Raw genomic sequence first — 23144 nt, forward strand, 5'->3', positions numbered from 1 at the left:
TCACATAAATATATACCGTATATCTCGGCGGATAAGACGAGGTATAAATTTTCGTTGAAGTTTTATAGTTTTAGCATTTATCTGTCCTATAACACGACCCCCAAAGTATCAACAGCCTACGAATTTAGTTTAGATCAGCAATCATCATCTGAATAATAATACTGTATAGTGTATACGAAATTATGTTCTATTTGTAATTTTTTGAATCAACAAATTTTATTTTCTTGCACTGCCTTGCGATTGTTGCAAACATTCGCACTGATTCCGCATTCGGGTAATGACCTGGACTATTCACAAAAACGTCGTATGGGCTATTCTATTTTGTGCACATGCTCTACTCTCTACTAGTAAATAGTTACGGTTTGTCCGTTTTTTTTTATAATGGTTTTAATTTATATAAATTTCAATCTAATTTTTTTGTATCTGTCCTATAAGATAACCCCGGATTTTGGGGGCCTTTTTTATGATTCAACTATCGTCTTATCCGCCGAGATATACGATATATTATTGCAAATGTTATTTAAAAGTCATTAATGCTTCCAAAATCCTAAATAACTTATTATTCCATTGAACAACTTTAAATAATTACTTACATAACAACCCAGAAGACTTGAAAAATTATCTAGTGAGAAAAATGTCACTTTATCTTTCCTATTTTTTATAACTGATCCTACTATTTCACACTCCAGGTTATTCTAAAAATAAAGATTATATAATTAAAATACATTTTTGCTAAATACTTATTTAATATTATTTATTTAATCATACAATTTTTATTTACATATTTTATTTAATGACTTTTTCCTGTTATATAATTAACAAATGATGAGATATGTAATTCTCTTATTATATAAAAACTGCCTGCTACCATCAAAAATAAAATCTATACCAGTATACCAATATGATTAACAATTATCATATTAGCCCAAATATGATTCAACTCCCAATTTAGTAATCCTTACTTTCTGACAAAGTTAGGATCTGAATATAAGTCAACCTTTTATACTAATTTTATTTGTATACAAAAAATTAGCAATTTACATTACAAAAAATTTGGAAAGTCATTGAAATGATACTTCATCACTTTCATATTCATCAAAATATTCATTGTCAACATTCCTGTTTCCTATTTCATTGCCAACATGATCTTCAGCCTCTGAATAACACATCCTCTGTTCAGAACAAAAGCATGGTGTTTAACCTACTTAAATAGCCATTTACCAACTTCAGTATACTTGAACAGTACATCCTCCAAATTGTTGGTAATGCAACATTTCTTAAATTACTTTATAATTGGGTCTTCACCAACAATCTTTCATAATTCTACTGTTATTCTAACATTTACAAAAATATGTGGCATTTTTATTAGTTCTTATCTAAGCAACTGATTATGTATTACTGATTAAACTGCATTTAAATCACACTTAGTCAATCAGAAAATCATACTCAAAGGGTATGTTTTATAGAAATATGTGTTAAATGCCTAGGTGACATTGCTTCTATATTGTAAGTATTGTAACTTATTGCTTCTTTTCTGTCAATGTCAATAAAAATAAAATTAATAAAAGTTGTAAAGCAAAATCAAGACAATGTTCCATGTGCTGAGTGGTTGGCTATCCAGTATATGTAGTACATCATACCAAGGGAAATAGGCTTCCTGGCATATTTTACTTATATTCTGGAAAGTGTACATGTAGTTTTATGATTATTGAAAACAAAACCAAAACTTTGTCATTCATTTTTGCTCGTATTATTTTATAACTGTCCATAAAACAAATTTATAAATGTTCTAAAGTCTAAACATATAATCATATTGAATACATAAATTTATAATTACAATAGAAATTTACACTATAAAACAGAATAAATTTTCAGCAGCCTTCCCCCATTTTTGACAGTTGTTTGATTAGTAAAAATTCCTAGGAATAAAATTAAAAAGTGGTCAAAATAGAATTTTCATAGAAGTTACCAAAATTGACAGATTCTGTTGAATATGATAAAAACAATCAACTAATTAATATTTACAATCATGCTAAACACAAAAAAATACTTTGAAAACTTTTAATATGCAGCTTAAACTATCACAAACAATCTAACATTTTCAGTCAACTTTATTGACCATCCTCAGGATCAAACAAGAACCGTTATTTCGAAAAATTCTATTGCCAAACATAAAATTTAGAACTTTTTTTTAAAAAACAAAGTTGCACAATCTCAGTTCGCTCTTTTACACATGTATTTTTAAAAAAATGTTCTAAATTTTATGTTTGGCAATAGAATTTTTCAAAATAACGGTTCTTGTTTGATCCTGAGGATGGTCAATAAAGTTGACTGAAAACGTTAGATTGTTTGTGATAGTTTTAACTGCATATTAAAAGTTTTCAAAGTATTTTTTTGTGTTTTATATTAAGTGCAGTTGGAGTGGTAGTGAATCATGCTAAACACTTAATTTCTATGCATACATTGCATACTGTGATACAAGCCACAACTTGACTGGCATTTAGCATTGCTAAACAATTGACACACCAAATTTTAGCATTAGTTTAACTCTCTATAATCTGTACCAAAGACGTTTACTGAAATTGAAGAAAACTTTAATTGGACTAAAATATAAGTCAAGGCTCAAATATAGGTTGAGAGTGATTTTTTGCTTCCCTTAAAACTGGGAGGGAAAAAATCAACTAATATTCAAGCCAATATGGTAATTAGTTTGGCAAAATATTTCTATATTTAAAATTTATTGTACCATAATTTCTGGCTTATAAGACACTTTTTCCTACAAAAATATTGTCCAAAAAATGGAGTCCATGTTATACACTGGCAAATATGGTATATAACAGAAAGGTAATTTAATTTTCATAATTGATTCATCATAAAAATTCATTAAAAGGATACTTATGAGAATACTTACATCATCATCAGAGAATTTAATATCCCAAACTTTTAATTCTCTATCAACAGTTCCGGTGATGATTCTTCTATCATTTAAAAGCACAAAATCCCATATCTAGATTTGAAAATAACATTACTTACAAAAAATTTTCATAATTTTTTTCAATATTCTGAAAAACTATATTTTTTTAAATTCTTGATTAAAAAAGAAATAAATTTTTTACTCAATTTTAAAACAAAATAATAAAATATTTAAATAAATTCTCTATTTCTTTCAATGAGTAGATATATTTCATTTACATACATTTGAACTATCTTATATAAGGTTCTCTCTGTCATTTGCTTCAGATTTTATATGTCAATTTTTCAGCAAATGATGTGGCAACTCTATATAAGGTAGTTCAAATGTACATAAATAAATTCTATATTTATTTTTATTAAATAGATTATTGAATATTTAAGTAGCTGAATACAAGAAGTATAATGTAAAATAGATGAAAATAAAATATATTTTCAGTATTATACTACATTTATTAAAAAAAAATTTTTATTATAGTCAAACATGGAAGATACTCAATTATCAATCTTTAAATGCATTTTTTAAACAATAATTGCAGAACAGAACATTGCTCTGTAAATATAAAACTGATAATGGTCACAGAAAAGCAAAATGTTTCTTTAAAAAGATTATCTTCAGTGGCCTTAAGCAGTATTTTATTGTGGACTATGAATACAATAATATTTATTATGTAAAATGAGAAAAAAACATTACTAACAGTTTTCCAGATACATTGTCTTTCAAAGTTTCTAAATAGCATTTCTTAATACAATATTTTATATTTTAATAAACTGTAAATAAATAAAATCACTTACTTCACTTCTATGGCCAACAAGTGTTTTGAAGCAATGCTGTGTATCAAGATCCCAAAATTTCATAAATGTATCTTTAGAACTAAATAAAATTAAAATTATTAGCAACGATATCAGTTACTTTTTTAGTAATAAAACAAATTCCTAACATTTTCTCATTTGAAGTTTAATAACTGCAATTAGTAAATGTTCAAAAAGTCCTTAAAATCCAGCAATATGTTTACTTAAGTATTTTTGATAGCCATTTTCAGATAGTATTAAGATAAAATAAATTGGAATATATGCAAAATTTCTTATTTAAAAATTTTTTAGAAAATTATTTATTTAACTATGTTGCCAGATTTTAAGGTTTTGGAGCATTAGACAACAGATCTAATATTAAATATAATGTTTAACAGAACAACACACAATTTTTAATTTTGATTGGAGTTTATAACTGTAAACTTTTTCATTTTTATTATAAGCTACCAAAGAAATCGATGGCCTGGAAACCATCAGAAGAAAGAAAAGAGAAAAATTGGTGATGTTAAATCAAAGAAATTAGATCAATAGTGGAAAGAATGAGTTTAGTAAATACAGTAAGTGTATGTGTAAGTGTACAGAAGTAAATATAAATGGATGGATTGAGAGCTGAAAATTTGGAACCAAAAGATATTGACAGATGCCAATAAACTAGAAGAAAAAACACCAGCAATATATTTATTTTAATAAATTACTTTTAGTTAAGTTCTATATGTTACTTATATTAATGGTATTTTCAGTAAAACATTATCTATAATACAGGCCTAGGAGTGCTATTTCCCCTTTGAAAAAGTGAGAAAAGTGAGTTGAAATACAGAAAAAGTGAATAAAAAGTGAGTGCAATAGTGACAAAACAAAGTGAAAACACAGAAGGAAAACTCAGCAAAACAGCAGTAAAAATTGTTATTTCTTTTTATTCTGTTATGGTTAAACACATTTTAAAAATTTCTGTATATACTGTAATATAGTAGCCACTCGTTATATCGCGTTTTTTTGGTCCCCTAAATTTTAAAAGCATTTGAGTCAATTAATTTTAAATTACCAATTACCACTGAATTTCTATTTGCAACGAAATACGAGAAAGAGCTAAATATGCAGAACAGGTGGATAGATCGATTGTCATTTGTTTCCTTTTGATATAAAAGTTGTTTATTTATTAGTTTTAAGTACAGTCTCCTCATTTACAAGTTTCTGTGAATTCGAAATTTCATACATTTATGTGAATTAACGGTATTGCGTCAATTCACATAAAGGTGTGAAATTTCGAATTCACCGCATAACGTGTAAGGAAAAGATCTCTCTAATTCTGAACGAAAACTTCTAAAATTTTTATACAGTAGTAACTTCATTTTGCTTTTTAGAGAATTTTTACTCTGTAATTTTATAAGTTTTGATGTTCTATTATATATTCAATATTCATTTTTTTTAAATTTTCAATTACAGCATTTATAATTTTTATTGAAAAATATAAACTACACGAATTTCTAATAAGCGATTTATATAGTACTGTATAATAAAATCGCAATTGATGTTTTGTTTTTATATCGACAGTATTTGTCTTTCAATGTCATTGTTAAAGAAACAATGCTAAATGGGCGTTCATGGTTTCGATGTTTACGTAAACGTCAATTAATTCGATATAACCTACGAATAAAATTCAGGATTGAAAAACTAAGCTTATTTTATATCAGAAACACTTGCTGATGAAAGAACAGAGATTCCATAGCATGTATAATCTGTTTAGTAAAAGCCCAGAATTTTTATTACTCGGTTATATCGCGTTTTTTTTTTCTGTTTCCCGATAACCAGTGGCTTCTGTATTTCCAGTAAACCATGAATACTTGAAATGTCTTTGGCTTCTGTAAATAATCAGTCATGAAAGATGATGTTCTTTTATTAAGATTATTCTGCATGTTATCAACTTCCTTCTATTTCGCTTCCTCTTGCTTTTGAACACTTAACACTAATAAGCATCACACGTGCTGCTTGTACTTCATTCATGTTCTTGCTGTTAATAGCCTTCTCCAGTTTTTTTGTTTGCTGCTTCTAACAAAACTTAGACTGTCGCATGTATTTCATTTTCTTCTACATTTTTCTGGTTTAAACTCAGTTGCCGTTCCATAATCTTCATGTTACGAACAGCTTTCTTTTGTTGTTCTTCAAAACATTTCTGTGCTCTTTTTTCCGTTTCTCTTATTCTTTTAACTTCTTTTCATTTTCCAATCGTTCTTGATAATTTCTATGCACCGAGGAAGCTAATTTCAGTCGTCCTTTGCAATAGGTACAAGGTGTGGGCTTTGGTCATACATGTTTAGTCCCTCCTTAACAATCAAAAGTGAATTAAGCATTCTTTCCAACACTGATGCTCTATCAGGAGAAAGTGCCCGGCATAAAATTGATCCTCTCATTCATGGGAACGGGATTTTCTATGCTGATTTCACTAATTTGGCTATTCTCGGATATTTATCATTATCAGAAACTGTTTATTTTTTAATGCTTCGAGATGTGTGAATATTGATTTCCAAATAAAATAATAAATCTGAAATAAATATACTCCAAATAATATAAGTAAAATAATATTTTATTAATGATTTCATAAATAACAAAAAACTTTTTCCTGCAGATGAATAAAAACCAACATCGTTGCAAAGTTGTTAACCTTTGGGAAGCCTGTGAAAATCTTTCTCACAAGCAATTACGTGTTGTACTTTTTACAACACTTCGAATATTTTAATTTATTTGGTAAATTTTATATGTAAATATGAATTTACATTTTCGTTTACTTTTTTAGTCTCTCAATTAATGCACAATTATAATCGGCATAAGAGAAGATTAAAAAATGGATATTTCACAAGCAAAGTAATCACACATTTTATGAAAATAACACTTACTATATGGAATAATTATACTTGTAGTCAATTTAAACATACATTTATGGGAAGATGTAGATGTGATTTAACGTTAACAATATGCTATGAAATCATTAAAGTAATTTTATTAAACTCAAGTTTATGAAATTATTTAAAGATAAATCAAGTAAAAAAATATTTTTGTAAACGACAACTCCATAACCCGATTGTTAATTAAAACCAAATAATCTGCCAAATTATTGGGCTATAACCAGGATAACTAAATGGTCAGAAACGAAATCTTTTTTAGTGGTAGGAGGTTACGCTACTATCTCGTGTTAATTTTAATAATTATATATTTTGAATTTAAAAGCGGCAGCAGTGTTGTCAGCTTGAGAGATTAATCCCTCTGCGTAATGTGCTTTCCCCTGCAAAAGGACTTTAGTGATTTTCTTAGAAAACAGCCAAAACTGCAGGGATGCTTAGAATACTTATTTTTAAACTCTGTAGAAGGAAATGCAATTCGGATAAGGTAGATTTTGGCGAATAATGAAAATATGGCATGAGTACATAACTTTACTCAACACTGGCTTCTGAATTTGTAATGAGAGGGATTTTTTAAGTGCATAAAAGATTTTTTTAAATACGTTAAATAAATTTTTGTTTTCTATAACCTAACGACACTAAGCGGGCAGTTGCAATTTTGAGTCTGCTCAGGGCCGCGTATTTTCTTCTAAAAAATTCTATTCTGATAGTCCGATAATTCGGCAATTCGTTTGGCTTTAAAATTATTTTTGGTTTGCCCCACATCTTAATTAAGCACGTGAAAATGACCAAAAAAGTGAGAAAAGTGAGAAAATGACCTGAAAAGTGAGAAAAGTGAGGATACTTCAGAAAAGTGAGTACAAGTGAGAAAAGTGAGCGACTCCGAGGCCTGATAATAGCACCTCAAATTTCAAACAACTCTAACTTTGAATGCTTCAGATCAGAGTTCAAATGTAAAATTTAATAAAAATTTTCTTTGGAGTTCAAATGATGCTTTAAAGTTTGAACTGAGTGTGCAGAGAAAAAAATGTGTTCAAGGAGTAAACACAACTTGTTGTGCACCCAAGTCATCTCTCATTCTTGCATTAGCTTGTATATTTTCAGTGCTTTTTGAACTTTATTTTTGTTGTGTTTAGTTCTATATATTGTGTTATTTGTCAATCGTTAACAATTTGTTCATTGACAGCTATGTAGAAGCCCAAAATATTGTGTATCTTTTAGTTCAAAACTTCCTATTTCATATATGACATGTTTGAAGTTTAAAAGCATCTTCCCCATAAACATTACAAATTTTTTTTTTTTTACTGTTTGTAAGTCATTATATTCTTTCCAAAATTCAAAACAGATATGCATGATATGCTTTTTATATGAAGATATTTCATCTCAATTTTATTCAAATAAAATGTGAAGTAATATGTTTAAAATAAGCTTCTGAACAAAGAATACAATCTCACATGTCTCAAGGTCTTGCATTCAAAAACGTTAAAATCTGGGGGTGTCATTTTTTGACTAATTGCCATACTTTCCCTCTGTTATATATAACAGATGGGAAAGCAAAAACTAAAATTGAAGTAAGTGATATGTTACAAATCAAAATTGGCCCAAACCACTCTTAATAGAAATGTACTCGATGATAGCTTCTAAGGGTGAAATGTAACATCAATAATGCATAATTTTATTTCATTATATAATATTCAATGACTCCAGTTTCCCATTTTTTAAAAAAATTTTATATTATAAACATTTGGGTCACAGAACCATTACAAACAAATATATTGGGTCACATGAGCAAAAAGTTTGAGAAACACTGGTCTAAACTAATAATAATCATCAACACTCTGTATATAACATTATAACGTAAACAAAAATTCAGTTTGTCTTCATTTCATTTATTTATATGTTAATGTGAATTTACCTTTAGTTATATCTACATAGTCAAATATTTTACAAGAACTATTTTAATGATCATCAAGCAATTTATGAATATGGAATAAATCTCATATTAAAAAGAAAATACTATAAAAGAATAAAAATAAAACATACTATTTTAAAACACTGAAAATAAAAATAATAGATTACATATAATATATTCAATTCATCATCAAAAGAATCCACTTAATTTATTAAACAAATACTGCCATGCAAATATAAAATCGTCACATTGTGATAAAGTTTTCATAACAGTTTGACAAAATTCATTTTCCCCATTTGGTAGAAAATAATATCTATAAAATTATTTTTTTAATTGTTTATTTTTCTGAAAGTAAACTTTTAAAAATAGAAGTTATACAGTAACACCAACCATGTCATTTCATATTTATGTTTTCTTTTTATCAACATTTCTATTTCAATAAATGGCAAATGACGATTAGATTTACAATATGAAAAATATGAAAATACAGAAATTAAAATTAAACACATTAAACCCCTGCTTAATTGGACAATAGGGATAAAAAAGGTTGTTCTAGTTAGTGTTTTTTCCAATGATGTGAAAGATGAGGTGAATATACAGTACAGTAATTTATTATGATCAGTTCTGTACAGAATTTTAATGAGATTAATTAGAGTATATTGCAGAATTTATTATTACAGGAAATGAGCTCAAAAAAATTTCATAACAGTGCAATGTACAGTGTATAGTAATTTACCAACTACAGTAATATAATGCAGGTATTGCAAAGATTTTTGGATACCAAAAATATACCTTAATTATAATTTCCAAGTAATTTGCCACTTTGTATTTATTTTCTATATCATCTGTCTGAAATATTAGCTTACGGTTGTTAAACCAGCATTTCTCAAACTATGTGTTGTGACCAAATATTGCAATTTTTCTAATGTCAAGAAATTTTAAATTACTTTACAATTTTTCAAAAAAATTTGCCTGAATTATGTAAAATCTGAGTTGATGGGGTTTATTTACTACATACATATTTTACTTAAAGAAACATAATTATAATAATTAAATCATACCTTGAAATAAGAATATTTTTTGATTCTAAAAACTGGCATTTTGTTACCACTCCTTTATGTCCTTTTAAGCGAAATAATCCTGCTTCTTTAACAACATCCCATACAACTATTTCTGTATCCTGTTAAAACAATAGATGTCTTAAATATAATAAAGCAAGAATTTATTAAAGTACCATTCAGTAATATTCTCAGATATTTATAAATCAATATTCTATTATTAATTTTTAAAAATCAGTTATGTTTATTTTCATTGATAAATTAAGCTTAATTATCAATGAAAATAAACATTAGACTTCACAACAACTGAATTTCATATTAATAAAGTTAAATTAATAGAAATCCTTATGGGTCATTAAGAGAAATATTGAAGAAAGAAAACTTCTTATTTTTTAAGAAAACTAAGGAAATCTATATTATAGATAACCTTAAATTTAAACTTTTATGACCTCTTACAAATAAACAAATATTAATAGATTAATATCATTTACTATTAGTCCAATTAGTGTGAAAAATATAACACTATACTTAGAATTATGAAAATAATCTAACAATACTGTAGATTCCACTTATTTTAATCACAGATATTATTGTTTAATGTTATCAAAATTAGCAGGTCCCAAAACATATAACTTAAAATACACCTATAAAATTTTGTTAATTTTAATAATAAGAGTTTGGTTTTTGTTATCATTATCTTTGAGAAAATAATCATTTTTAAGCTCATTTTTCATGTTATCAGCCTCAATACATAGCTGATAACATGTAATTGTTATGTCAGCCTTCTCAATGTTAACATGTGCTGTAAATGTTAAACATTTTAATCGTTATTTGCTCACATTATAGTAGCTTAAATTGCTGGCATCTCTTTCTTCAATTGTATATTAACCAATGGTGTTAGGAAAATTTATTTCAGGGAGGTGCATTGATGTACAATAGAACAATTAATTGAATGATGTGATTCAAATTGATTACCATATTAGTTATACAAAATTAATGAAACTTTGCAAGCTGTTACAGATTTCTTTGTGCACTTATGAATAAACTAAAATTTCTATTATATTCTACTTTTCTCTTTTTTACATTTTTTGTTTGGCTAGTGGTTACACATGCACCTCCTTGCACTTCTTTTGCAGCACTCTTGATATTAACTTCTAAAAGTTTTAGCACACAAAAAACCTAGATAAATCACATTAAGTAATAATAATAATAATAACTCTCCCGTGGTCACCACCTGGTCGTGGTGGGAGAGCCCAGTAATTTTACTGAACCATAGAGCAATGCAGGCTGGAGCACAAGCTCCTGGTAGGGACAACCATGCCAGTAAGGTCTATGGGGAGAAATGAAGCTAAGAGTGACCACACCCACATTCTGTGGAGATACTTATCATGGTAGTAACCAGATCAAAGTGTGATACCAGCTCTGAAGTTGCCCGGGTTAACAAGGTCCACGTTCGTGGGTTAGGCAGAAGCTCATGTTCGAAAAATAGGCCGCAGTCTCCCTTGATTACCGGTGGCGAAAGCAGCACCAGCCCAAGCATAGCTACTGCAATGCCCTCAACAGATGTGAGGAACCAACTTAGCCTTGGTGTTTCTGTGGCATTGCATCCACAGACCACAAAGGCTGGAAAACCATGCCAATGGATGAAATGGACAATAGAAATGAATGAGTTTATCATCCATACTTACTACGCCATCACAAAACTTGAAACAAACATGACAGCATACAGACAACAACTACACCTAAGGAAATTCCTGAATACAGACACACACACACACTGATACACTTTTTTAATTTTTGTTTTGGTTACTATGCCTTGACTTTGGTCCGGCATAGTACACAGCCACCAGTGTTAACTGAGTATATCTTACATAACCCAACATAATAATAATACTTAATAAATCAAAAAACAGATTTACTCAAAACCAGATAACCGGAGTGGATGGTTATTATGAATGCTAATGTTTTTGTAGCCCTGTCTGGGCCCTTCTTCAGGCTTTACAGTAAAAAAGAGAAGCTGTACGTTGAGAATCAAATATTTTCCTTTTGAAAATACCATCATTTGAGTCATGCCATGTGGCAACTTTCTAGCAGAATCTGCCACGCAGCTGAAAGGACCAACTCTTCTTTAAAATCAAAAGGAACTCCAGTTTAGCCCTTGCCTTAGTTAGGCCTATTACTCCTTTGCGATAAATATTCTCACGTATATATAAAATTTGCGAGAATATTCTTCAGGCTTCTCTTTTTTACTATAAAGCCTGAAGAAGAGCCCAGACAGAGCTATGAAAATGTTAGCATTCATAATAATCATCCACTCTGGTTATCTGGTTTTGAGTAAATCTGTTTTTTGTTTTGCATCCCAGTATGTAAAGACAATTGACTTAAATCTGCAAATTATACAATTTTTAGTTGTTTTAACGTGTCCTTTTAATGTCAAAGTCAATAAAACTAGAATTTCCACTAACTGTAATCTTATTCACTTTTATACTTAATGTTCTGAGTTTGTAAGTATTATCAATTCAAGTGAAAATGGTTACAATAAACAGATGCTACTGCATTAAAAAAATTTTATGTTTTTGCGTAAAAATCTGATTTAAAAGATCATCAATTAGAGAAAAATGTGAAAATATTATGATAAACTTAAAAAAATTATTATAACCTCTAATTACATAAAATTTATGTAATATTAATTTCTCTAAAATATTTAGGTCTACAGAAAGAATATTAACATATATATAATTCATACCTTTCCACCAGAAACTAATCTTCCACCTTCAGAATCATAAGCAAGACAAGAAACACTAGTTGCATGTCCACTAAAAGTAACAATACAGTCTCTTGTAGTAATAGAAAATATTTTTACAGAACCATCTTGATATCCTACTGCAATTTTATCTCCTTCCTGCCAAGCAGTTATAGTTGTAATTTCATGTTTGTCACCTTGAAATTCTATAACCTGAAAATAAATCATGTTGTATTAATAACAATAAGGGAGATACAGATTTACTAAGTATTGAATGTTTTAATATTTGTATATAGCAGAGGTGGCCAACAAGTCGATCACGATCGACCAGTCGATCGCCAAGCCAATTTTGGTCGATCGCTAGCGATGTCTTGACTTAATGTATTATATTTGTAACCGAACGCAACTGTATGCATGCAGTTATGACTCGACTCATAAGCAGTGAGTGCACTTCGTACTGAAACAGTGTATAAACATAGTATGTATTTCACACTTCCCCCTCCCCATTTAGACTATGCCTATGACAACAAGTCGATCGCGACACATTTTTACGATAAAAAGTAGATCTTATGTGCACAAAAGTTGGCCACCCCTGGTATATAGGAATACCTCACAGAACATCCTGATAGTTAACATCATCTGGTAGAATGTTTTTTGTATTTTAATACCAAAACTTCATAGAATATACTGTACATATCTTTCAATATCTTATACAGGGTGTATCAGAATGATGTTTTAAAAATTTGGGGGAGTGTAGAGGATGAAATTTTGAACGTTTTGATATAAAGAACCCATAGCCGGAAATGTGATATAAAGTTTCTACAGAGGTAGGAAGTGCTTGACCGCCCTTCACTTAGGTAGCTACCCTTCTGTCATGTTCTTGACTTCTTCCTCTGGGGTTATGTAATGTCCCTTGTGTAAGCAACACCTGTAGGAATAGTTCGTGAGCTTACGGAGCGCATCTCTACAGCATTTAATACCATCAGAGGGGAGTGTGGCATCTTACAGAAAGTCGAACAAAACATGGTTCGTCGTTGCATCGTATGCAACGAAGTTGGTGGTCGTCACATTGAACATTTACTCTAAAGTAGTGCAGCCACTGATTCGATGTACAGTTTGATTGTACTCTACTGTTTTGTCAATAAAACTTGTCATAAATACTGTATTCTGCTGTTTCATTCAACACACCGACCGCAAAGTGCAAAGTGCTGTAGAAACTTTATATCACATTTCTGGCCATGGGTTCCTTACATCAAAATGTTCAAAATTTCATCCTCTACAATCCCCCAAATTTTTAAAACATCATTCTGATATACCCTGTATAAGAAAAATTTACATTTACATCAATATACTATTTGTAACAAAACAATGTGTGAAGTCTCAAGTTGCATCCAAATACAATTAGTAGAATATAAGAATCACAAGAAAAATACAACAACTGCCAGTAATGAATATCATCTTGTGTCACTGGCACTGAAAGAAGCATCACATTATCAAATCATACTAGGCCTAGTATGATATGATAATGTGATGCTTCTTTCAGTACCAGTGACACAAGATGATATTATATGATACCAGAAATAGAAAGCCTAATATTCAATATTTGCTGTTATAATCAGTAGTATATCCAAGATTTTCAGATTATGGGTGCTGCTCAAGGCAGATTTGGAAGGCAAATTGGAAAGTCATTTTCAGAGACTGTTAGTTAATTACCTTAGTACATAACTTTTACATCATTCTTTTTTCATTATCTTTTTAAAATTGTTAAACAGAAAAGGGAAATGGGTAATTGCTAATTCTGAATTGATAGATTTCTCATAAATTATACAAATTGCGGCATGATTTATACTAACTTGTAAGTGTGATTCCAAAAGGAGGAATAGAAAAGGTATAAAATAATTTCTAGTGAAAATAAGAAATGTAACTATCAAAATTACAGTTATTTTGAATTCTTTTGTAATTATCTTTAGTCTATGCCAGCAGTCACCAACCTTTCTGACTCCATGAATTACTAAACGCACAATTTTAAATCCTGCATGAATTTTTTAAAATGATATAAACATCTATAGAAGAATCATCATAAAATTTTCATTTTATTTTATTAATATGAAATTTATCTGTTTAACTATAAGAAATTAGTGTGAAGTCGTTGCTTCATGTTTGAAATAAGTTTATGGCTTCTTGGTTATATTCCACAAAGGACAAAAATTGCACTCACATTATTTATTGATTTATTGACATTATTATTTATTAATAATATCTATTTCATGCTTGATGCAAATAAAAACCCCCAAAAGCATTAGAAAAAGCAACCAAACAATTTGCATTTTTTCATAATATTTTGCATAACTTTGGGTTGATAAATGTCCAAAGTTCTCCACAGACCACCAGTCTATGCTCCATACTTTTCAACATACATTTCTGAAAAATGTCATTTAGATTTTAGTAATTATGTATAATCAATGCATCATATGTTTTTCTTCATTTATATTTTAACATGTTAGCTGCGAATTACATATCATCTCATAGTTGGCAAACAAACAAATGTAATCTACACAGAGTTGCCATCTGTATGATAACATCATATTTGTATGATTATTTCAGGCACTGTATGATGTACAATAATGCCTGTACAATAATTTCAGAAATATGCCATACTCTCAAAATAATCGTTGATTATTGAAAAAATTCAATTCGCAAGCATCATATTTGTCACCTTCTCATTGATATTTTGTGTCTTTTTTCTGTGCTAGATGGCTACTAAATTTTTGGAAGTTTTGGGTGTACTATAGATTACCACCTATGGAATTTCGGGACTTTGAGTATATATTTGAACTCAGAGGACCAAGACGAGTTCAACGGTACCCTACTTTTGGGCCGGAGGCGAAAAATAAGAAAGTTATCATACTTTTTCCGGCAATCGCACAATGATCGGGAGTCGCGTTGCTCTCTCCACTAAGCCTATCGCGTGTTTAACAGGCAGTCCGGCAAGTCGGCCATATATACCTCCAACAGAGGCAGATGTTGATCCAAGAGCACACTGATCGTCTACAGTTCGAGTTAAGTCCTTTTTGCACACCCTTGCGCTCATCAACCTCGGGGGCTACGGTTCCTCAGTCTCACTATCGCTCACGGTCGGCTCATAGTACGAGCCGACCACTCTATCATGATTGGGAGTCGCAATGCTTGAACAAAAGAAAAAAAGGAACTGGCGTTCAACTGTTCGTGCTCCCGATGGACTCCACCCGGGAGGGGAGCTGCCGGCAGGCCGCCGATTGTTTAACGTCACTAGTTATTGATTCATGGTAATTCTTGAACAAAAGAAAAAACAAGAAGTGGCATTGGACTGTTCGTGCAATTTCTTGTTTTTCAGAGTGCTTTTTTTTTAATTTGTTTGCAGACTTTACCGTGAGATGACAGCACTAGCAACTATGGTGCCATCTGCATGAAAGCATTAAAAAAGTATGATAATTTAAAAACTATGATAACTTTCTTATTTTTCGTCTCCAGTCCAAAAGTAGGATATCGTTGAACTCATCTTGGTCCCCTCAGTTCAGACATAACTCAAAGTCCCGAAATTCCATAGGTGGTAATCTATAGTATCCCCGAAGTTTTTACACAGACTGGCTATTACTATACATTCTTAATTATAAGACATCTTTTTCATACTTTTGAGACTGCTACCTGCTATATTTTAGACCAATTGATAAAATGCTGAAAACGATGTGCAAAGAAAATTTGTACAAATAAACGCTGTGTTAAAAATGCCATTATGCTTCTACTTGTACAAAATATAGGCACTACATTAATATCTATACATTAATATCTATTTTATTAGAGTAGTTTCCATCTAGTGAGCTATCTACAATCAAGGCTTTTTTGGCATAGAGCAACATTTCTTAAACTAGGGGTTCAGGGTAGACTAAAAATTTTAGACAGTCGCAAAAATTTAAAAAAACTAAGGCGTATGGTGTATAAAGAAAAAAATGTGTTACATATCCATTCAGATATTTGTTTTACACCATGTATTAAAAGGGAGAGTCACCAAAGCTTCCTCATTGTAAAATGGGGTCTAAAAATTTTTTGTTGTAAGAAGGGGCAGTAGATAAAAAGGCATAGGAATGTCACAGAGTAATTTTGGGGGAGGCTATATCTCGCAAAGGGTCGCTCGAAGAGATATGGCTCCTTTGACTTTTTTATTTCTGAGTATACTCTAAAGCTCTGTTAAGGTCCCAAACGTATCATTCGGACTTCAATTGAGCTCCGAATGATACGTTTGAGTTTCACCAAAACTAAATAATGAATGAAATTACCTTTTCTCTAGTTTTCGTATCCCATACAATGACGTTTTCACATGCAGCAACTGCTAAGTACTTTGTATATAAATTTCGATACTTTAGAAATACTAAATTAACAGGACTTCCAATTAACCCAAAAACAGCTCCAGGAACGTATCGTAGATATTGTTTCGTCAAACCCATTTCTAATCGTTAACATAAATACATTTGCAAATACCTTTAATCGAAACAAACACGTGTATAATATTTTCAAAATGTACCACGCAACTTCTTGACATTTCGAACTAAATAATCGCCCAAATATTGCCAAGTTATCGATTATATTCTATTCGATTTTACTTTATTCTATAACATTTTATTATAATCTAGGAATAAATTAAATCTCTGGAAAAAAATAAATTGTAATTCTAAAAATAAATAATTAAGAAACGAAATTTGGCACGGCAGCTTGTTATATAGAGCTAGTGAAACTGAGTTGAGCGCCACCTGTATGCAGGCAAAGAAAACTGCTTTCGCGAAAACATGTGCGTCTTTGGGTTGGATACGTACTGAAACGCGGTACTTGTTTTCTTCTTGTGATAATGAACCACAGATTTCTCCCACAAGAAACTTCGAAAAATAACTGTTGTGTGGTCGGTTGTAGTGTTACCTATATTACTGCACCGCCAGGTTCAAAAGTTAACCAGTAATGTGCGATAGTATTTTTTAAAAAAATCGATATTAATATCGATAATACGACATACGTACTGTACAGTACAGTACGTGCGGAATCAATACATTAAGTCAAAATAATCTACAGTCACTTCTCGACTTGCGACCATCTCGACTTACGACCATTCGCACTGTAAGGAACTGAGTCCGAACGTTATTTTTATTTTTTTATTATTTCCGTTTTATTATCTTTTGTTTGGGGCTTATGTTTATTTAGGACGAAGGTTCCCCACCACTCTCTTGTTAGTAATGAAAAAATGAAGATAAAACAACTCACGGAGAAATAAGCGCCGTAGGAAAAATCTTCGCGCACTTGCGCTGCCCGGCGGAAGTAACAGTCCGCAGAAAAAAAAATGGAGGGGGGAGTCCCCACATTCACTAGTAAAGAAATACTTGATAAACCGTCTTAAACATCCCAGAAAATTATGATAAATATTTTGTAAACGGTTTATAAGCTTTGTCGGAAACTTAAAGCTGCCAGAAAAGAAAGTTAATGTTAGCAACTAAGTATGTAAATAAGGGGAGTAACCCAGCTCAAGTGTGACGTCACCTCACAGTATAAAACCCGTACGTTAACCGAAGAAGGAGAGGTGAATTCCAAATCGAGGCGACTTTGAGTGAGAGGTTAATTCGAAAGCGAAGTATTTTCTGATAGAAGTCCAGATTGATAATTGGACGATCCAAGGTGTTAAAGAGGAGTTCGATTGACGATTTGACGATATCGAAAGGATCGAGGAAATAGGTTCTTCGTATAGTGAGGTGACGGATAGATGTTTAGTAAGAGATTTTGTTCATAGTTTCTAAGAATTTGATTTGTCGAATATTCAAAGGGGAATTACTATTAAGTTAAGCTAAGTAGCTAAGTTTATTGTCGGGTTGACTTGTTGATTTTCGTTAATAAATTTTGCTTGGAATTATTGATATTTGTACGTAGTACGTTCTAGTTGCTAATTAAATATATTTGAACTTTTGATCTGACTTGATATTTATCGTTATTATTACTAATTTTTCGGTGCACGCTTAAAAGCCCAGGCCTGGCAAACTAATCTCGAATCCGCGTAAAGTACCCGTTAGGTTAACGGAAGTTTTACCGACCGCAATTATAGTCGGTTTCCTAAGCTACTAAAAATAGTACTTTACAGCACTTAGGACGAAAAAATTTCATAAAACAATTTTTAAAATGTATCAATTTTTTATACAAGGTGTGTCTGAAAAGTTCGGTGAATGGTCTCATAAAATAAAGGACACAAGAGATACAAACAAAATACCTTTTTATTGGCATCCAAAGTAATCGCCGCTAGCGACAACACACATTTGACATCGGTTGTACAGCTGCTGGAAGCTGTGAGCAAACGCTTCTTTCGGTATCGCACGAAGCACCGTTGTCACACGTTGTTGGATCTGCGCAATGTCGGAAAAGCATAGGCCCTTCAGGACTCCTTTTGAGGCGGGGAAACAAGAAGAAATCTGCATGTGCCAGATCCAGTGGCGTGCCGTGACATTTGATGATAGGGAAGCTGTATTTCTGTAAGAAGCCGACTTCCAGGGGCAATCAGTTAATTGCGCGTCAGTAATGGTCTACGGTCCATTCGTACGTGGGCAGTGGATGTAGAGACAAAGACAAGTAGCTGACAAAAACCGTTTATTTTAACATAAAATAAACATACACTAAGTACAAAATAGTTTGCTTTAGGACAATCAGCCGTTCGGACGTCCTGGGCGTCGATGTGGTTCGTCGGTCGAAGGTGGTCCCGGGACAGTGGCGTTGACAAGTCTGTAAGGCACGGGGAGGCTTCGTCCGTTGGAGTCGGGGACACTGTCTAAATCCAAAGTGGCACAAGTTACAGGTTGGCACAATAGACGAGAAATTGTTTTTTATTTTTTTTTCTGCGCGTTGACACGCGGCGTTTTGGTTATTCGGAACGTTAACCGAGTGCCAGGTTTCCTCGATTGTCGGGATTATATCAATCTCCGTTCTTTCATTCATTTTGATTGGTCGTTCTCCCTCAATCATGCTTCCCGAGTGGTTGGTCCCTCGTTACTAAACGTAACGAGACTCTTACCTGGATCGCGAGAAAAGGCAAAATCGAAGATTAATTCGATCTTCCACCGATCATAGGACGACTTCCTTCTCGCGATTTACGGTTTCTGCCTCGTACTGTGATATAAACAATGGGTGTCCGACTACAAACGACTTTTTCCTATGTTTTTTAAACTAATAAATTTTTTCTCTAACCGTTTTTTCGCGTCTTTCGTGACGGGTCAGACCTGTCCGGTACATGACATTTCCATAAAAGTTTTAAACAAATACTGGAAATGACAAAAATAAACAATTAATGTATTTTAGTTCTAAAATACAAATACATACACAATACAAATCAAATTGATTGATAGAAAAACTTTTTTTATCATTTGTTTGTAATTTTTTATAAACCAACTCTATTCGGCGATTTTTCCGCAAAGTGATTAATTACTTTATCATAAAAGTCGCTGGTCGTTGATTCCATCAACGTTTTTAAAAGCTTTTTTTCTATCGAAAGCAACGCTAGCGACGATCACCTTTCCTCCGACCGAGTGTTCTTGGCCAATGTATGAATTTGCTTCGTGGTTGAAAAACTGCCCTCAACAGACTCACTGGTAGATGGTACTGTAGAAATTAATGATATTAAATCATATAATTCTTTTAGTACGTCTTTGTTCGGATCGTCATTAATTATAATACTTTTTATGTCTAAGAGTTACTTGTCAATATAGTCCGGACACGAATAAAAATATTGCGATTCACTCTTCCATTGGGAATACAGCGTTTCCATTCCGCCACTAATATTCGAATATACAGGCCGGATGGCCGAGCGGTCAAGGTGGCAGCCTACCGCTCTGGGGGACCCGGGATCGTATCCGAACGGGTCGAATAATCCCCAGGAATTATTCGGGGGGTCCGTTCGGATATGTCGGGCCCCGTCCCTCACCACCCGGTCGCCCCATTGTGGGCCTGGCCGAACCCATAATGGGCCTACTAAAAGAGGCCCTCTTAGTGCCCACAGGGCGGAAAGAGCTTAAAAAAAAAGATATTCGAAAATACAATAGCAATCTTATCGTTTTTTTCACATGTGGTATAGAAATTTGTAATAATATAATTAATATTTTATTATAACCGCATTATATAATTTTAATTATTTAAAAGTACGTTAAAATATGAAAATAATCGCCCAATATGAATTTATATTTTAGAAAATACAAGGGAAGCGGCGCTTCCAATGACGGCACGCCACTGGTCCCGACTCTCGGGACCGAAATCGAAACTTTAGCCATCTTGACAAGTGAAAGATCAACGACCTGTTGCCAGAAAGGGGAGATACGACTTCCTCCTACCTCCCTCGATTTCACAATAACAATAATAAATACACATTTTTGGAAAGCAACATCATGGATAAGAGCTGTCATATCAAAAATACCATTTTGAAAAAAAGGGCCACGAATATCAATACAAACTGCAAAAATACGAAAAAAGTATATATAGAGTATAATCAAACAATTGAAAAAATTTACCAGCATAAATACTAAAACAACACATTTATTAAAACAATATAATTCTCATAAGTGACGCCGATAAGCGAAACAAACATATCAATGGAAAGTAAAAACAAACAAGACTATTTACACACCAGAAATGACAACATTTGGAGTGCCGGAGCGCTGTTATGCGGTCCGGCGGGAAAGTGATGGGTTCAAACAACCGGACGCGACCACAGTCTAAAAGTCCACAGGTGACAATCCCATCACAATTAAAAATATAATACTTCTTTTGTAAGTATTATATTTTTAATTGTGATGGGATTGTCACCTGTGGACTTTTAGATTGTTTTATATAATTTTGCAGAGGCGTAGCCGCTAAAGAAAGGTCGTCTCTGCAGTGGACAATAGTTGTTCCTGGTGATTGGACATGGCGATAAGTGAAGACGTTTTTAGTATCTGTTACAGAATTTTAATTTTATTAAATTGTAAATTCGCCAGCCATTTTTACAAAAGCTAGCAATTTTCTTTTGGTTTTAGTATCTCTATCTTTCTGTTCATCCAAATAAATTTCTATTAGAGCATCATATACTTCTAAATTATATCTCGTTGGTTTTAATGCATCGATACAACTTTTCCATTTCGTATCACTTACACCTTTTCAGGTTAAGGATGTTACATATTTTTCAAAACACTTCATCTATTAGCGGAACCGGAACAAAAACAAACACTTCTTGCACCGATGAAAAAATATTAATGACTTCTCCAGAAGCCGCCGCTACATGATCACTACATGATTCAAAGAATGTCACAAACGGGAAACAAAAAAGGCTCTGGGATTTTGATTTAAAAATTCCTCTCTAAACACCGGAATGGACACCTTTCGTATTTGCTTCATTATCATAGTTTTGCGCACGCATATTTTCAATTTTTAGGTCTGATTCCAGTTTTTGCAGTATTAATTCAGTCAAACCAGCTCCAGTAGTTACAGGCAAAAAGTTGTTAAAATATTCGTTGGGTAAATATACAGAATAACCAAAGACATTCGCTTGATAATGTTGATATCCGGAGTACGGTTTAAAATATAATATTTACAATCATTAAAAATAATAACAATGGACTTTCGAACTAGTTGTCCTATTAGACAAATAAGGTTCATTTTGTATATCTTTACTTAGTTTATGTGGGAATTCTTAGACGATTTCTTTAACGTTCACTTGTAAGACGGCCGGATGGCCGAGCGGTAAAGGTGGCAGCCTACCGCTCTGGGGGACCCGGGATCGAATCCGAACGGGTCGAATAATCCCCAGGAATTTTTCGGGGAGTGGTTCGTTCGGATATGTCGGGCCCCGTCCCTCACCACCCGGTCGCCCCATTGTGGGCCTGGCTGAACCCATAATGGGCCTACTAAAAGAGGCCCTCTCAGTGCCCACAGGGCGGAAAGAGTTAAAAAAAAAAAACGTTCACTTGTAACAGGTTCAAAGTTTGCTAATAACTCTAAGATTTTTAAAAAAAATTATCGTTGTTTGGTGCAAAAATTTTATCCGAACTTTCTCTGAATACTAACAGATGTGAGGCACATAACTGATTAATAGAGATCATCCTGTTGAATATATTGCATCATGTTGCCGTTTAAGTTCTAAGATTCTCGAAAACATCATTTTCTATAATAAACAGAATGCAACTGAGAACTAGAAAAATACTGCATTTGTTTGTCTGATTTCCTAGAGAATATCGATGCAAGTGCACCCCGGTGCTACGCAAAAACAATAAAGCTCCAATTGACATATTTACATTGGAAAATTATTAAAGTAGTCAACTATGTAAATTATTTACTTTGAAATTTTTATTCATTAAAAATAACTATGTGTTATCTAAAAATGCCGCCCTTTTGAAAGTGCCGCCTGAGGCGACCGCTTTACCGCTTCACACCATGCGCCGGCCCTGAATATGGTCTATTGTCAGGGCCGGATTATCGAATAGGCAAAGTAGACAAATGTCTAGGGCCCGTAATTCAGAGGGGCCCGGCTTCAGTGCAGAAGATTTCTGTGTTTCAAAACGAGTTAAAAATTATTTAAGAAATTCGATAGGACAGAAAAGGCTGTATTTAACAATGGTTAGTAAGCTGCGGTCGACCAGCCATTGCCTAAAAAAAAAAAAAAAAAAAAAAGTCAACAGCCACCCGTGCGTCAGAAGTAATGTACTGTACGCCACGAGATCTCTCGCACCATC

The 23144-nt window shown here is 32.2% G+C and overlaps 1 protein-coding gene across 1 annotated transcript in view; it reads right to left on the minus strand.

Annotated features, from left to right (window-relative positions):
* LOC136979910 (WD repeat-containing protein 3) overlaps window positions 1-17086 on the minus strand; it is a 54282-nt gene extending 37196 nt beyond the window's left edge. The window contains exons 1-6 of the mRNA XM_067275948.1: window positions 16704-17086; window positions 12394-12603; window positions 9651-9769; window positions 3766-3844; window positions 2912-3007; window positions 594-695 (exon numbers count right to left, since the gene is read on the minus strand). Of these exons, the coding sequence (XP_067132049.1) occupies window positions 594-695; window positions 2912-3007; window positions 3766-3844; window positions 9651-9769; window positions 12394-12603; window positions 16704-16871 (774 nt within the window). The 5' untranslated portion in view covers window positions 16872-17086. The remainder of the gene's footprint in view (window positions 1-593; window positions 696-2911; window positions 3008-3765; window positions 3845-9650; window positions 9770-12393; window positions 12604-16703) is intronic.
* Between the last annotated feature and the right edge of the window lie 6058 nt (window positions 17087-23144).

This window comes from Centruroides vittatus, unplaced genomic scaffold, assembly GCF_030686945.1.
Source record: "Centruroides vittatus isolate TY-2023 unplaced genomic scaffold, ASM3068694v2 contig_651, whole genome shotgun sequence".
In the NCBI taxonomy this organism is placed as follows: Eukaryota; Metazoa; Arthropoda; class Arachnida; order Scorpiones; family Buthidae; genus Centruroides; species Centruroides vittatus.